Below are 16,975 nucleotides of genomic sequence, written 5' to 3'. Positions count from 1 at the left end.
AACTTTTTTTTAAAAAGCTCAGGAAAAATGTCAAGAGAAAAAAGAAAAAGCTCAGGGAAAAATATTTATAATTATCATAATTACATATTTTAAAATGTTGGTAAAAAAATGCAAGTCTTGATTTTTTGAAACTTACTTTTTGTTTCTCATTTATTGTATTTTATTTTATATTATTTAACTGATTTTCAGTTGATCTTCTTGTACTTCTTACTAATTTCTTTTTTCATTGCTAATTGCCTTCTTCCCATGTTTTTGAAAAATCAAGTCCATATGCCTAGGTTTCAAAGGGTTAAATCTGCTAAATTTGAAAAACACCGGGCAAGTGGGAAAAGGAAAAAAAAATTATTAGGCATCCTTAAAAAGTCATGGAAAAGTTTGGAAATTCCACACATGGGAATGTATGGGGAACCCTGCTAAAAGTGAAATCAGTGACTCTATGAAATCTGTGCATCTGCAGTCTTGGTGTGAATTCTGCTTACAGACAAAACAATCTGTTTCAACTGCTGCTGTTATCTGTAGACGTGTTTTTTTAAAAGAAAAGATTGGACTGTTCAATCTTAGCACTCAACTTAGTATTGAGTCATTGTTACCACAGCTGTAGCCTGGACAGCCTGCCGTCTGAGCCCTGATACTTGGAGGGGAGCTCCTCAATAGCACTTCCTGTCACGACCGCACTGCACAGGGCTCTGTCCTAATCCTTCATCAGATTATATCTGTTTGGGTAATAAACTGGATAAGGATGTCGTGACAGGGTTTCTGCAGGATTCAGCAAGTTAAATCTAAGACTTTTTAAAGGGGAACACCACCTAGATTAAGAATTCCAATGTTATCTCCTTGGCCTATGAACGTACAATCAATATGTGTGAACATGAGCTACTCTCTCTCTCTCAACGCCAGAAACTACAGAGGCCTCAAACTTGTGATGTCATCGGTATAAATTCAGGAGCTGCTCCATAGACACTGAATATGAGCCTGAATTTGTGGACTCACATACTGTTTTTTTTATATACCCAGACAAGCTTTATTTAATTGTTGTGTTTGCCATTCATCTATAACATCTTCCAAATTCACTGTTTATGGAGCAACTCCAGAATCTATACCCTATACATCACACGTGAGTTCGAGCAACCTAGGTTTTGGATTTGAGGGAGTGTTGTTCATTTCTACTTATATTTTTGGACTGTGCTAGACCATAGAATAATGTATGAATTTCAAAATTGGGCGTAGTTCCCCTTTAAAACCTTTTAACTACCACATAGAATACTATTTATTACCCGTTTCACATTCATGCTAGTTCGTATGATGGAAAACCTGTAGGGAACCTGTGGCCTATGATAACATCATATTTTTGCAGCACTTCCCAGCAGTATTTATCAATTATTCCTAATGATGTAATTAATTAAATTGATGCGACCTGTATCCAGATAAGCGGCAAATATGGATGGATGTATTAACCAATTAAAAATGATTTATGTATTCTAGTTTATGCAAAAAAATGAATTTGCCCATTAAGAGACAATGAGCTTCCTAGCTGTTATAGCTAGTGGCAATGACAGCTTTTGCCAAAAACAATCCCACTTTTAGTTTGTAAAGTCTGCAGACAGCTCGCTATAAATAAAAAAGAGCATTTTATTGCTGACTGCCCACAGCGAGCAAGAGAAAACATTTTCAAGTTTTAAAGACCTTTGATTTGACATGTGAGGACTTTTTTAGGAAACTTAAATTAAATGTTAACCCTGTCAAGATGCCTGCGGTGAAAACAGATCATATAAGTGGCGTCTAAATAATTATGTAACTATTAATCCATTTGACCTCTTTCAGTTGGATGTGTAAGTGAGAACTGTAGGGTTAATTGTGTTGTTTAAAAGGGCAGTGGTTGGATGTGTGATGAAATGAATGAATGAATGACATGTTCATCCTGTTTTAGTCACTAAGTAACCAGGTGGTACATCAGAATCATTATTTATCATTTATTTGTAGGCTGTGTCCAATAATACAAGCAAGACATAAGAAAAATGTCACCATAACAACAAGAAAGTTATCATTCACTCCCTCTGATAAAATTAATTTCTTCAGTGTACAATTCATTGCAGTTTGAGACTTTGCAAGCCCAAACCAAAGCTGCGAGTAAACTGCAGGACACAAATGATTTTAGCCGATTTATCTCCAACCAAGCTAGTGTGATTGTTTCTGCAACTTCACAAGAATTCATCTCACATTATCATTTTCACAGGAAGTTTGCAAGCACATGTGAATTCACAATCATTCCTAACGATGACATTTAGTGTCTAATCACTGTGTTCTGTGTTTTACAAGCATCAGGAAACAAGCAGAGCCAGCGATGACTTTCCCTGAATCAGCCCTCGCTCGCTGTGACAGCAGGCGCTGCACCAACACCACTGACTTTGGAGCAGGTACTGATGACATCATTATCTATCTTTAAATAAATGTTGACTTCACTGTGGCATGAATTTGGCATATTTGTGTTTTATGGATTTATCACCAGCTCCAACACACATCCATCAACTTTGAATTATACAAAATGCAGCTTTTCACATAGTTACACTGCAGTTAAAGGCAGTTTCTTGGATGTAATTTGTAATTTCAGCCACAGTGTGTCTCCTTTCCTAGAACTCGTCTAGTGTTTAAAAAGGAAATTTGCATAAATCTATAGTGCTGAGCAACTGGTGGACAATATCTGCCAAGGCTTATCGCACAGGCTCACCTTCCTGTAAAAGTCTGTGCTTAATCACTGAGGGTGTAATGCAAACTAATGCAAATCACTTGCCGTAAAAAAAACTCAAGGCCGCGAATCTGCGAGTCCTCAAATGCCCTCATCTTTACCAGCACATTTTAAGGGGACCTGAGCTGATAAGAGCCTTTCCCAAACAAATAACATCAAATAACCTTCATGAGGCAAAAAGAACAAACTGGATGACAAACATGCAAGATTATTTTACCAAAGAACAACCTAAGTTTATTAAGAGAAATGAATTATTGGAAATGTGCTGTTGTTGGGAGCTCAAGCATTTCTCTGTGCATATTCTGGAGAGACACTTATTATATTACAAGATTTGTATTCCCACTCTCCATTTCCTCATTGCTGCATCAGCTCCATGGCAGTGTTACTCGATGTCCATCAAGCGCTGTTCATTCTCCTCCTTGACCGTGTCCAGCTACATCTGACCAAACTAGTGCTGTTTCCTCCTGAAAGAGCATCCTGAGGAGAAAGGAGGAAAAAGTAGTCAATCTAGGAGTAAAATCAACAGAAACTAATATAAGAAACTGAATTTTGTGTTAAGTTTTTGATAGATTTGTGGTGCAGTTGGTTGTATTGTAACTAATATTTTGTCCACCGTGCTCTATCAATGAGGAAAGACAGCATATTAGAAATCCCTCTCTGTAAAACACAACATAATTGGTGCTGCAACTAACAATTATTTGCCTTACTGATTAATCTGTCTAGTATGTTTACCAATAAATTAACTGTTTATCCTGAAATATATTAGAAAACTGGTAATGTTTGAGACATCTTTAAATGTCTTGTTTTGTGCAACAGTCGGTCCAAAACCTAAAGATAATCAGTGATTTTTTAACTGGAGAATGAAGCATAAAACTGGAGAATTTTGCCGACGAGCACAAGTGACACTGGAAAACTAAGAAGCAACAGAAAGCGCTAGTGGCATGTTTATTTTCACCATGAAGTTGGAAATTTCAACTAGAATGTCCCCTGTAAAGTCCAACCTAAAATACAAGATGGCTGCTTTGCGCAACAACAGTCCTGAAAGCTGCAGTGATATAATGTTTATTACCACTTCTGTCTTATCTGTGTCTTATCTCCAACAGTCGTACTCACAGTCCTCGTCCAGCTGTGGACATGAGGGTTGGGAATCAACAGAGGCCACACAATGTGATATTATACTTGAGTCAGGATACAATATTATTGCGATTTTATACGTGCTGCAATATGTTGAGTATTGCAAGAAAATATATTGCGATATAAAACTTTTTTCAACTGCATCTTTTTTTATCAAACTTGTACCAAAACACTCAACTCAGGTGTGACATTATTCCCTGCTTTGACTTACGCAGTGAATGGAACACGGCACGAGGGTGTTTTTACTATTTTGAGGTTGAACATGAACTTTCTAGCTCAGTTCTTTGAAAAGTTTCTGAATGTCTGAATAATCTTCACAAAGGCAGGATATGTTGCAGTGCGTTCAGATGGGTATACTTGATGAACTCGCAACTGTGTGTATGTGTCCCTGTCACCTTTACTGAAAGAAATGTATGTAGACATTCTGTATTAATCTTAAATGGGGATCGACCGTACAAAGCCACTCTATACAACTGCGATGATGTATTAACTGACAAGGATATAACAGATAAGATAACACTAAAACTCTGCCTTTTCAAAGACTGAATCACCTCCAAACAAGTGGTTCTAGTGCCAAGGGTTGCAGCTGCACCAATAGTAACTCAAAGCAGTGTGCATTGAGAAGCACTTGGTTACCACGGCAGCAGAGCGCAGGACAGAGTGGGTGGGACGGTTAGAGCGTCAGTGAAAACAAACCTTGACCTTAAGCTCTGCCACTTCACTAACATCCTGTACACAGTATCACTTCTACAATTTACACCGAGTGGTGAAGCAATACGGACCCGTCTTTTGTTCAAAATAAAGGATCAGCCATTCTGTACTATTTCTTGCTGTTCTTGTTAAATGAAAGCTCAGCAAATGCCTGAATGAAAAAGGATTTGTACTTGTAGTTAACTGTGCAGAAATGGATCAGTGATGATGAATTTCTGTCACAACCACAAGAGTCACTGTATGCCTTAGTTGACACCCTGTTCATGAAAGACACAATGAAAGGGCAACACAAAGGCAAGTATATGGTGTCACAAAGGTGTACTGTACAGCCAAGCCGGCAAGCTCAACTAAACATTTAACATTTTGCTGCCTATAGCTCCGGGCTCAGGCCAGGTTCAGGTTTAAAATTTAAAATCAATTTAAACAAAAAAAAAAAAAAAAGCTGAAATGGGGCTTTTGGGGCCCTAGAAGTTGTTATTTTGCTGGATAATCCGGCCTTGCCAATGTGAGTCATCTGTTGCAAGTAGATACGATGGATTAGCCTGATGGATGGCATAACACAAATACATAGTTCTGGGTCTTAAAGGGTCAGTATATTTGCTCTTAATTGTAGTGCTGTGTCTAAACCTAGATTGTTTTGGTGTGAGTTGCAAAGTGTTGGCGATATCGGTTGAGAGATGTTTGCCTTCTCTCCAATATAATGGAAGTAGATGGCACTCGGCTTGTGGCGCTCAAAGTGCCAAAAAATTGCATTTGAAAAACTCAACAGCAATGTCACTTTAAAGAAATCATGATCCGATTACTCGAGATAATTCACCGACAGACCTGAGAATTTTAGTTCTTCTTTCTTCTTCTGTGTGTACTGAAGTGTGCATCTTCTGCTAACTTATCTTGCAATACTGAGCTAGCTAATGTTACAGCTCAGCTGAAGAAGGCGCCATTTATGTTTATATTTTGCACAGTCAAAAAAAGTCTCTCATCCATGAATAGATGCACACATCCTTATACAAGATGATATGTCAGCTCAGTAGAAAGAAAACAGAATCAACATGAAACTGCTCACAATGAAAGAGACATTGCTGTTGAGATTTTCTTTTGTTGTTTTGTTCTATAGACTGCTTTTTGTTTGTTTTTTTACAGAGCCGATATCCCCAAGCCCCAACAACTCACGCCAAAACAACCTAGGCTGATGAATAGCACTACAGGTAAGAACAAAAATATATATTTCTATATTTGGGGTCAAACTGTCTCACTAAATTTGTCAAAAACAGTCAGGTTCAGGCAGGTTGGGTCTTATAGACATGGGTACAGGCTGGGTTTAAGTCTTAGTGAGCTGTATTGCTCAGGGACACAAGGTGCTTTTGTCATGAGTTATTTAATTATATTTATACAGAAACCCACAATTATAATTTTTTAATGATCTTTTATTAAACATGCATAATACTTGCACTAATAAATAGAAAGTAGAATCTTTTATGCATTAAGTGACATCTACAGTATGTATCTGTTTGCGTTTGTTAGGGCTTTAACGTGTTGTGCTACGTGTGTATTTAACATGAGTGGGTAAATTGTTGTTCCACTGTGCACGCTGGTTACCTTCTGTGAGGCGAGCTTTCCCTCCTGTAGGCTGGCAGAGCACTGTGGAGCAGCCGACACACAGCACTACAGTCTGAGCATGACTGAAAACTGTGGTGATCTTGTAGCAACCTGCGGACAACATGCATAAACAAATCATTGGATCGGACAACCATCAAAGTGTTACATGAAGAACGGCCAGCTGCTAACATAACCATTACATAGTCAAACGTACTTTTGATTGCTCATGTGTCCTTGCAGCTGTTTGTGTAAAAGAGAATTTGTAACTCATTTAACAGACAGTCGCAAGTGTCACTGTATGCCTTATTTGACACCCCAATCACTAAGGAAACAATGAAAGGGCAACACATAAAGGCAAATATTTTAACGTGTTTTTACAGGGCTAATGTAGCAGTGGGAGATTTGCTTCAGTTCAAAAAGTAAATACAATTATTACAATAACAAAGTTATAAATAGTGAAGTTAAAAGTCCTGCATTTAGACTTTAAATTTTAAATACAATTTCTGTTGTAATAAAATGTACTTAAATAATTTCGTAAATAATAAAAAAAACAATTTCTTATTATAATTTCTTGATTGCTTCTTACATCCGAAGTATTTACATAAAAGAAAATTCCCCTAAAATAAAAAAAAGTCTCAGTACTTTAATATGAAGTTGTAGTTGCAGTACTTGAGTAGCCTACTCTCACGTTAATTTCTACTTAATTTCTTCTCTAAATCATCTTTGAGAGTTTAACCAGACTGCCATGTAAACAAACTGACCTGGACATTTGACATCCATGAAATAGGAATTAGGACTCTGAACGAGTCGTTTTTTCTTGTGACTCCTCTTCTCCTCCTCAGGGCTTGGGTGCAACAGATCTTTTGCAAGCTAAAAGGAAATCAAAAACAACCGTTACGATGACAACTGAATTACATTTTACTTAAATATAACAGTTCTGATAAGAGTTATAATCAACTTTACATCATGATTACAGAGTACAAAGGTCGAGATCTCTCTACTGCTTTCAAATTCGAGGAAATACGATAAAAACGAAAGTAGAAGTACTAAGCAGAATATATTTTTGGAGGTATACAGTGATTGAACTGAAATTATATGCGACGATATCCTAGAACAAAATGTTTAAACCCTGTGAAAAAAATCAACATGTGACTGTTATCCTGAAAGAGCCCGCGTGGGCTGCTTTGTTGAACACGTGTTTCGCCATATTGTGTGCATTTTACACAGCCTAACGTTAATATAAAAGCAATAAAAACGGTTTATTTGCAACAGAAAAAAAGATACAGCTTTATATGTTATTAAATTAAACCCGTCAAGAGACTTTTTCACGATCGATGGCTACTATAAAAACCGTAGTGGTACTCACAGGCATGTCTGCGTGTTGGCTCCTCACCGGAAAATCACACTGACGACGCACCGGAAAGGCAAAGACCCACAGGAAGACAGCTAGTCAGGATTTTTAAAAGATATATGTGTTTAGGTAACCGTTTATTTCGGTGGATATTTGTGGGTGTTTACGTCCAACTACCTGTAAGCTGCATACAAACGCATTTCGTTATAAAACACCAAATAAAAGCTTTATTTATTTAATTAATTACAATTCTTTTTATTTTCGTGTAACATTTAACTGTTAATTACCAAGAACAATAATTACGTATGTGTCCCGAAATAAATATTAGAACAATAAAAAATATTTCAACTACCCAAATTTGCATGTGTAACTAGTTCCTGACACGTGCAGTAGCCTTTATGTTGACCTCCATACAGGTAAATTATATCTACACTTTAGGTGTTGGATTTCCAGTAGTTAGTAAAACAGTTAAATTTAGCCATTACATTTTTTAAGTAAAAGTATGATCTTGTTTGGTCAGTGGGACATTATAAATATTTTCTAATATTTATATTAGTCATGAATATTAAAAGGTTTATTGCCAAGTAAGTTTTCACACTAGAAATTGGCTTGGATTTGTGCTGCATATATAAAGTTGAAAACACAAGCACCACAAAAAGTAATCTAAAGCCATTAAAATAGAAATTTAAAATAACACAAGGGACAGATATTTTTATTGTATTGTTTGTGTTATTGTATATGCCTGTAATTTATATTTGGTAGCCTATAAATTGTTTTCACCTACTTGCACTGTACTGTTTATTTTTGTTGTATTCTTTGCATTTTATTGTTAGTTAGTTTTTATATTTTCAACTTTACTGTGAGCCAGTTCTTATATTTGCACCTGTTGTACTGTCATCTAGTTTATATTTTAAATAGATATATATTGCATTCTGTATTTTCTATACATTACTTTTCAACTTTATGGTAGTCTTTTCATATTGCATGTTTTGTATCATCATTCTCTAATTTTGTATTGCAAATGCTGCACAGCAGATTCCCTCACGGTGAACAAAGTCTTACATTGAAAGATATACAGCTCTGTTATAGAGTTTTTCCATCCATTACAATCTTGCAAAATCTAAATTTCAGTTTTTAAATATCTTCACATACATTTTAAAAATTTATTTTCAATAAATATTTCAAAAAGAACCAGAGACAATAGGAAAGGAAAGGTATGCTTCATGTATTGTTTGTAATTTACATAAATAAAATTTGCAAACATGTAGAAAAAATGTTTGCAGAGTTTCTTAAAAAGCAAAAGAATTAAAGTAAAACGCTTCTTGTTATTTTGGAAATATAACAGAACTTGTCAACAACTTCCTCACAAAAAAAAGTATTAATGTGTGCACTTTCTTTAAAAACCTCAAGTGGACCTTCTGTGTAGCGCATGTCTTAATTTAACTTATCTTTATGTTTGATTTGTTTTGCTTTTGTTGTCTTTTTCTGGTTTTAGTTTTTTATTTGCTTTATTTTTATGTTAATGATTCTGTTGACAATATTCAAGTTCAAGATGCAAAAGTTGAACGTCTTTTGATTAAAAAAAAAAGTAAATAAAAGCAAAAAGCTCTCACTTCCGGCCTTTGATATCACGTAACTACCTGCCAAATCGTCTCAGGTGTATCATTTTCTGATCAAACGGCGCCACCTTGTGCTGATGCTGCAGACCTGCAGCTCTGAGCCGTTACTCCCATGAAGTACTCCCACACTACGTAGCCTCTCAGTGGATCCGGGATCTGGGCCGACGGCAAGCTTTTTTTTTTTTTTGAAGGCATAAAAAACACGTAGCCACCCCGGTGCGCGTGTAAACGGAGTGATATGGACTTGTAGATGAAAGCAAAATGAATCTTTAATACAACCAGCGCTGAAGACTGATCGGCAGCAGACAGTTCAACTTTGGATGGAGTTTATTTCTTCATCCGGCGCAGTCCAAACAGCACGGAGGCACTGAGGGGGATCGGAATTTACCGGTGACAAGTCTGGGAGAAAAAAAGGAAAAGAGGAACCGCTCGCTACATGGAGTTTTAAAGCCTTTTAATCACAATAACAACCAAGATTTTTGGAGAGTTGAGTCGATGAGAAGTGCTTCAAAAGAAAGACTGTCGTAACTTTTCTCATTTTAACTTTGTGGAAACAGCTCCAGCCATGGCGAAAAAGTATGATTTCCTTTTCAAATTGTTACTCATCGGGGACAGCGGAGTGGGCAAAACATGTCTGATCATTCGTTTTGCTGAGGACAATTTCAACTCCACGTACATTTCCACCATCGGTACGTTGTTATATTTGTGCACCAGCTTATGATTGGAAACTTTTCGGACATGACAAATGTTTTCTTATTGTTGACAGTTTATTCTTCCTATATTTGACGCTGCACAAACTGGTTTTTCCTAGATTGCAGTCATGTCTGAACACGTCCGTGCCCTTTCTCTCGTTTCTTTTTCCATTTTGTCTCTTATCTGTTGTGGGTTTTTTTTTTAATCTCCTGTTGAATGTTTTTCTCTTGTTCAATCTCTTCCCCGACCCTCTCCCCCATCTCTCCCTCAGATCTCATTCCTCTCACTTGGCTCTCAGAAGGTCCACCCACCCTCATTCCTATCTCTTTTACCATCTCGATGTTCCCAGATGAATAGTTGGCTTTCTGGCATGCACTTTTTTTTCACAGGACAACCCCCTCCTCTGCCCCTCACTGTCTGTCTGTCTGTCTCTGTTGGCCTGTCCATCCAGCAGACAAACTCAGTGTGTCCTCCAGGGTCTTTCCTGTATGTGTGTTTGAGGATGGGAGTGCACGGAGGGGTCAAAATCACCATGGATTAGTCTCCACCCTGTGTGAGGTTGACCTATATATTTTGTAATGGTTGTGTGTGTGTGTGTGTGTGTGTGTGTGTGTGTGTGTGTTTGTGTGGGTGTGTTTTTAGTTCATATCTGAGGCATTTAACTCATTCTCTGTCCAACTATTCTCCTCTCTGCTCCCACCAGGCATCGACTTTAAAGTCAAAACCATTGAAGTGGATGGGAAGAAAGTGAAACTACAAGTCTGGTGAGAGATGACAGTTGGTTGCTTCTCTGATTTTTTTTTCTCCTTTGGCTCATTTTCCCTGAGAGGAAAGAGGAACCTCCCTCCTGTTGTCCAAATCTGGACTTTATGACAGGGTTTATTGTCCAAGTATCCCTCACACATGGCCTGCCACAGAGTCACTTCATGTCTTATGAGGGTGTTGCTGCAGCAGCAGAGATTCAGCTTATAGCAGTGTAAAATGCACATTATGTGCATCGTTTCTCAATTTTTTTTTTCACAGTTTTATCTTAAAATTCTTGCACAATTTGCATGCATCATTTTTCTCCCTTTGACTGTGTATGTTTTGTGCAGGGACACAGCAGGGCAGGAGAGGTTCAAGACCATTACGACAGCCTACTACAGAGGAGCCATGGTGAGCGCAGTGCGCCTGCAGAACAAGCAGACTGGATAATCATGGCTGACATCACCGTCCCTTTGTGCTCGCTCTGTACCTTTGACTGACTCCTTAAATCCTGTCTCTTTGTCTCTTTCTCTGTGTCAGGGCATCATCCTGGTCTACGACATCACAGACGAAAAGTCCTTCGAAAACATCCAGAACTGGATGAAGAGCATCAAAGAAGTGAGACTGTTTCCGCAGCCAGGAAATACTCAAAAAATAGTGCTTAGTCAGGCGGAAACATATTATAGTCATCAGTGTGGGCCTTTAGTCAGTGTAACAGTAAGGCACGGTCATTGCACAACTGGTGTTTTTAAAGGGTTAATTCACACAAATCACACAAATAGCAAATTTACTTTTTTACCCATATTTTTCACATGAACTTCTTTCTAGTTAACAAATTAAGGCCACAACTCACCATTATTTTCATTATCGATTAATCTGTCAATTATTTTTTCAATTAATGAATCACTTTAAATTATGAAAAAATTCAGAGGTGCTGTCCAAAACCCACATATATTTAGTTTATAATGATAACTTTTTTAAAAGGTAACAAATAACTGAAAAGTACTGAAATAATCAATTGATTTTCAAAGTAATGGCAGATTAACATTCTATCAATCAGTTAATCTGTTACTCAACTAATCATCTCACCCCTAAATGAAAAAGCCTGAATAAAAACTCCACATTAAGGTTTGTGTGTTATCATGAAGATAACTGGGATATTGTTTCTTTTTAGTTTTTAAATGTATATTTTTTGTTCAGCTCCATTTTTTTAGAGGCAGCAGAAGTTTCAGGGCTGATTTCTTTCGATGAGAAGGAACCAAAGAATCTCACCCACTGTGACAATAAATGGTTAAGTAGTGATGTAAAACACTAAGAGAGATGTTGTGCTTGCATTATGCAGTATGATCTTAACCACTGTTCTAGCAGGACGCACACAGTCACTCTATCAATGATGTTTTGATCGGATAAAATAAGAGTAAAGGTAACCATCAGTGTGTGTAATTCTTTGGTTCTTTCTCATTAAACAGCTTTTGATTGTTACGCTAAAGACCAAAAGGTGTATAAAAAACTTCTAAATTGTTATCTAGAGGCAAATATTTCAAAAAACTTGGTAGATCAATTTTCAGTCTTGGAGCCATTTGGTTATCGGCTTAATGACAATAAGCTTCAGGGGCTCAATATTTTGGGAAATCTAGTACAGAAAGTGGATATACTCAGGCCAAGATTTTATCTTCCATGCGCCAGTCATTTTGGCAAATCTCTACAAACAGATACCTGCATATAAATGTAGATACATTTTCTAAAACGCTAAATTGTCACCAGATGATAGCTGATGGGTTCCAAGAGTGCATTTTGGCCAATGCGTTGTTCTCACAACAGACTGTCTACCTGCCGCTCAAACGTTACTGGTCATGTTACTTGGACTACAAATGGAAACCAGAACGCTTCCAATAGCAAAATTTGGTCTGCTTTCTTTAAGTTTCTGCAGTCATATGTAGATATTTGTCAATCCAGATTAGTCAAATCTAAACTCTGCAAGTGTAGATATAACCGTGATCTAACCCTTAAACTGGAAGGTTTTAAATGTTCAGTGTGAAGGATTTAGTGGCATCTAGCAGTGAAGTTGTAGGACTGAAACTTCTCCCGCATGCCAAATTTGTGAGAGCTACGATGGCTGACTAGATAAGACATAAAGCCTGTCTAGAGCCGCTGTTTGATTTGATTCTCTTCTCTGTTTTATTTGAATGTAATGTAAATTTAAATGCATTCTCACAGAGATGCCTCTGTGCATAGCCACATACCTGCAGTCTTACCAAAACTGGTTTAAAATATGCTAATGTATCTTCAACATCAGAACCCACCTGCCTAATCTTTACTCAGAGGGTCTGTTTCTGTAACTGTGCCTTTGAGCATATCCTGGTCTTAACCCTTTGAAACCAAGACTGATGATCACTTTACTTGTGCAGCATTGAGATGCTTTTTAAAAATACTTAAAGCTTTAAAATGTGAGCAAAATTGTTTTGATTTCTCTCAAATACACAGGGCGAAAGCAAACGGCAGTTTAGCAATAAATGCTGGGCAAAATGCATGAAATTTGTAAAAGAGGAAAAAGGAGAGAGAGAGAGAGAAAATTATTAGAAAATTAAGGAAGAACTAGTGGAAAAATGTCCATAAAACTGCTGTTCTCATTGCTATAATTATACATTTAAAGTTATAGAAAGAATTTGTTGTATTTTATGTTATTTGCACTTTTTCCCAGGCCATTTTCTTGTTTGTTTAAATTTTTCTTTTTTCTTTTTGCTATTTTTCAGATAATTTTCTTGTAACTTTGTACTAATGTCATGCTTATTTTTGAGTAATTTCTTGTGAAGTTACACATTGCTTTTTTTCATGTTTTTAATGAAATTAATCTTATTTGTTCAGGTTTCAAAGAGTTAAATACAGACTTTTTTTTTACAGAGCAGCTGATGTAATGTGCAGCTCATTATATGTTATATGTTTGATCTGTTCAGATCGGACGTGATGCAAAAATGCTTGCTTTTCTTCACTTTGATCATAAACATACCCTCAGCTGAGCACAGTTCCTTGTAGATAAGAACTCAACTTGTCCTAATCAATTAACTGCATTCCTCTTTTCCCAGAATGCATCAGCTGGAGTCAGTCGAATGTTACTAGGTAATAAGTGCGACATTGAAGCAAAGCGGAAAGTCTCCAGAGAGACGGGAGAAAAGGTGAGAAACTTAACTACTCCCTGTGTGATGTATTGTTTTCATTTTTGCTGCATTGGTGTGAAAATGTGATAGTTGATCTAAAAGGTTCATTGTGAGAAACGGATCATATAGAGGTGACTGAGGAGGGGAGTGTGTCACACATGTTTTTGATCTATCCACTTTACATGTGCTTTAGATAAGAAGCAGGAAGTGATTATGAGCCATATCCTGACCAACTGTAATGTGGTCTGTTGTTGACAGTTGGCAAAAGATCATGGGATCAGGTTCTTTGAGACCAGTGCAAAGTCCAGCATAAACGTGGAGGAGGTGAGCCAGGATGTACCAACTCACAAGCTCTCTTTGTTCGTTATTATACTTCTGCTGATGAACGTGTTTTGCAATGATGTAGTAATATGACACAAATGCTGCAGACTAAACTTGTATTTTTGTTTCCTTTAGTCTTTTCTGTCTTTGGCAAGTGACATACTACAGAAATCCAGCAAGAAACCAGTAAGTTATTCCAAATAACGCCAAACTGGAGCATTTGTTCTTCCCTAAATCTAAGACTTTATGTAATTCTACACACGTCTGTAATACACTCTCTTTGTCTGTGTTCCTTGTCTGACAGGGCCCCACAGGTCGGGAGGTGAAAATCACGAGCAGTTCAGAGAAAAAATCCTCCAAATGTGTTCTTCTCTAGATGTGACCGTGGCCAGCACACACAAGAAAGCGCCATACAAATTCAAGAGCACGTCAGTATTACTGGGCGGTGATACAGTACAGCAGATTCTCTGTCTCCATCTGGTGGGTGCACATATCAACTACACACAGGTCCTAAAAGTTTTTACACCCAAATTACTTTTGTACTTCACCAAAAGTGTACTTTACCAGAAGAGTAATGAGCTGAAATATTATTGAAGTATTTTTGCCTGTGTTTCCCACTGAACAAATCCCCCGCCACATGTCCTGTGTTAGTTTTATGTCCTAAAAATGCAGCAAAGTGAGTGCATTTCACCAAGCAGCTCCCACAATGTTTAGTAAAGCTGAACATTTCTATTTCTGCCTTGTATTTCCAACCTGATCGCAAGAGTAAATGATGACTTTGTACATTTCTGCAAACCACAGATACGTTACATTTGCACGGTGTTATGTGGAGTTTAAACTTAACGTTCACCATGGTGTGGTTAATGTGTGTTTAGGTTTAGGCCCCAAAAAACAATTGGTTATGGTGAGAAAATAAATAAATAACAATAATAATACACTTTATTTATAGAGCGCTTACCACAATGCTCAAAGTCACTTTACAGAGACAAAAACAAAGTTAAATCCGTTAAACATAGTGAATAAATAAAAACAAGATGATGTTTTCGGTGGTTCCAATGCCACTGACAACGCATTAGTGTCTTGAGGAAAAAAAGAAAAAAAAAAGTCAGCTTTTTGTATAATTATTCTGGCTGGAAACGCAGTGACGTCATGATGAAAGCAACTGCTTTAATGGCGATTTCTCCTTCAAAATAACAGTAGGTTTTGTTGTTTGTTGGTCTCATACAGTGGTCTGCAGCTTGTCAGGCATCTTGTCGTGCTATCCACTATCCCCTCCACCTACTGAGGACAAAGTCAGCTCATATACTGCATCACTGCGCAAAGGTTAATATATGTATGACATATAAAAATGTAACGTATCCATTGTTTGCAGAAATGTAAATTCAGTCCCAGCATTTCCTCTGGTGACTCGGCTGTGTGTTTCTCTGGCTTATCACCACATTATCATTCCTACAACAGCACTGCTTCATGTTATTAACAAACTTTAGCTGTGTTTTTTTTAATTGGGTAGCTTTGTAAACAAATCACAGCTTAATAGAACCGTTTAATTCATTTCTTATGTGTGAGCGCATTCAGTAGTGGCTTGTAGGAGGTCAGCAGCAGAGGAAGGCTTTCATGGAAAGTCTTTTGATTCACGCACAGTACACATAGCAGGCTTGTGGTTGGGCGTCTCATAGACTCTGTTAGATGGTTTAAATGCTGAACAGTGTTGGTAAATTAATTAAAAAGTCATAAAACGCCTTTGTTTACAAATGCACTTTCACTTTGTTAGCTCACTGTTAGAAATTCAACAATGACATCAACAGCACAGCAAGCTAACTTTCCATTTTTGCCATATGAGAGACGGGGGACACATTTGTTCCCCATCCCCACATAGACTGAAGATTAAGCTTTATACATTATATTTCATTGTGATCAGGTTGTCTTTATCATCTTTATTAAATTGATGAAGTGTTTCAGTATTTCCACACATTCAACAGAATTTACAGCAGCAGATGCCGTTTAATATTAAAGACCCTGAAAAAAAAGGAATTTTTCGGGTTATATAATATGAGAAGCTGAAAACGCGCTCATCCGGTTAATGAATTAAACATGTTGATGTTTGGAGTTGAATCGGAGACAAACACTGGCGGTAAACAAGCTTCGTTTGAACAGATGGATGAAGAATGTGGACGATAGGAACAGAGATAAGTGCAATATGAGAAGATGAGTGGAGAGATGAAAGAGTGATGGATAAAGCAAGTGAATGGACAGGATGTGGGGGGAGCAGCTGCGCTCACATGTCCCTCATTTTCAATTGATTTAATGCCTTTTATCTGAAGTGCCTGGTTAATCTCTTACTAAACACTACCACACATTAGCTCCATCTGACGAGACAGTCTCCCTGTTCGGGTAATTTCAGATCATTCGAAATGACTCCAATTACAGGTGCTCATCTGATCCGGACAGACAAACTGTATTTCTTGTATCTACTTTTTATGCATTTTTTTCACATTCAGTGTCTTTTTAGACCTGCCACAAGATTTTGTATGTAGTTTACAGACCTGCCGCTTGCTGAATAAAAAAGCCAAACAGTAAACATAATGGGTGTGTAGTTTGAAAATGTATGTTGGCACAATTACATAATCAGAGTACGCTTGTCCTGCTAAAGGGTTTTCTGAGAGGGAACGTTTTCTTACCTGTTGAGAGGGTCCAAGGACAGAGGGTGGTATATGTTGTAAAGCCCCCTGAGGCATATTTGGATTTGTGATAAAGGGTAAAATAAATGTGATTGAACTGAATTATCTGAACGATACCTTGTTCATGAATTTTGTAAAAAAAAAAAAAAAAGACATTTACCTCAAAAGTATTTACAATCATACAACACCCTGCTTTTAGACGCTCAATTCAAAACAAGAATAGAATAACT

General features: G+C 37.2%; 2 protein-coding genes and 2 non-coding genes across 4 annotated transcripts; 1 reads left to right on the top strand and 3 right to left on the bottom strand.

The window, feature by feature from the left end:
- Positions 1-1,956: 1,956 nt before the first annotated feature.
- On the bottom strand, positions 1,957-7,692 carry rps27.2 (ribosomal protein S27, isoform 2). The gene is made up of 4 exons (XM_042490683.2): positions 7,551-7,692; positions 6,946-7,054; positions 6,185-6,295; positions 1,957-3,220 (listed from the first exon to the last, which is right to left on the bottom strand). Exons 1-4 carry the CDS (start codon positions 7,554-7,556, stop codon positions 3,192-3,194), a joined length of 255 nt encoding a protein of 84 aa, XP_042346617.1. The 5' UTR covers positions 7,557-7,692; the 3' UTR covers positions 1,957-3,191.
- Positions 4,754-4,885, bottom strand: LOC121946390 (small nucleolar RNA SNORA13). The gene has a single exon (XR_006106014.1). It is a non-coding gene; the product is annotated as a small nucleolar RNA SNORA13 (small nucleolar RNA).
- On the bottom strand, positions 6,411-6,541 carry LOC121946389 (small nucleolar RNA SNORA13). Its single transcript, XR_006106013.1, has one exon. It is a non-coding gene; the product is annotated as a small nucleolar RNA SNORA13 (small nucleolar RNA).
- Positions 7,693-9,306: 1,614 nt separating the features above from the next.
- Positions 9,307-16,650, top strand: rab13 (RAB13, member RAS oncogene family). The gene is made up of 8 exons (XM_042489876.2): positions 9,307-9,843; positions 10,551-10,611; positions 10,942-11,002; positions 11,132-11,209; positions 13,675-13,764; positions 14,005-14,070; positions 14,203-14,253; positions 14,372-16,650. The coding sequence occupies exons 1-8, from the start codon at positions 9,720-9,722 to the stop codon at positions 14,441-14,443; spliced, it is 603 nt and encodes a 200-aa protein (XP_042345810.1). The 5' UTR covers positions 9,307-9,719; the 3' UTR covers positions 14,444-16,650.
- The last annotated feature ends 325 nt before the right edge of the window (positions 16,651-16,975 follow it).

Source organism: Plectropomus leopardus, chromosome 11 (assembly GCF_026936395.1).
Source record: "Plectropomus leopardus strain MGB_pleo_1.0 chromosome 11, ASM2693639v1, whole genome shotgun sequence".
Lineage (NCBI taxonomy): Eukaryota > Metazoa > Chordata > Actinopteri > Perciformes > Serranidae > Plectropomus > Plectropomus leopardus.
This window is presented reverse-complemented; position numbering and strand designations above follow the sequence as displayed.

Coding starts and splice junctions, on each gene's coding strand:
- rps27.2 (XM_042490683.2), bottom strand. Junction 6,296..6,945: donor CATGGATGTCAAATGTCCAG/GTCAGTTTGTTT, acceptor TGTTGTCCGCAG/GTTGCTACAAGATCACCACA. Junction 3,221..6,184: donor GAAAGCTCGCCTCACAGAAG/GTAACCAGCGTG, acceptor CTTTCTCCTCAG/GATGCTCTTTCAGGAGGAAA.
- rab13 (XM_042489876.2), top strand. CDS start 9,720: ATGGCGAAAAAGTATGATTTCCTTTTCAAATTGTTACTCATCGGGGAC. Junction 13,765..14,004: donor CCAGAGAGACGGGAGAAAAG/GTGAGAAACTTA, acceptor TGTTGTTGACAG/TTGGCAAAAGATCATGGGAT. Junction 14,254..14,371: donor AGAAATCCAGCAAGAAACCA/GTAAGTTATTCC, acceptor CTTGTCTGACAG/GGCCCCACAGGTCGGGAGGT.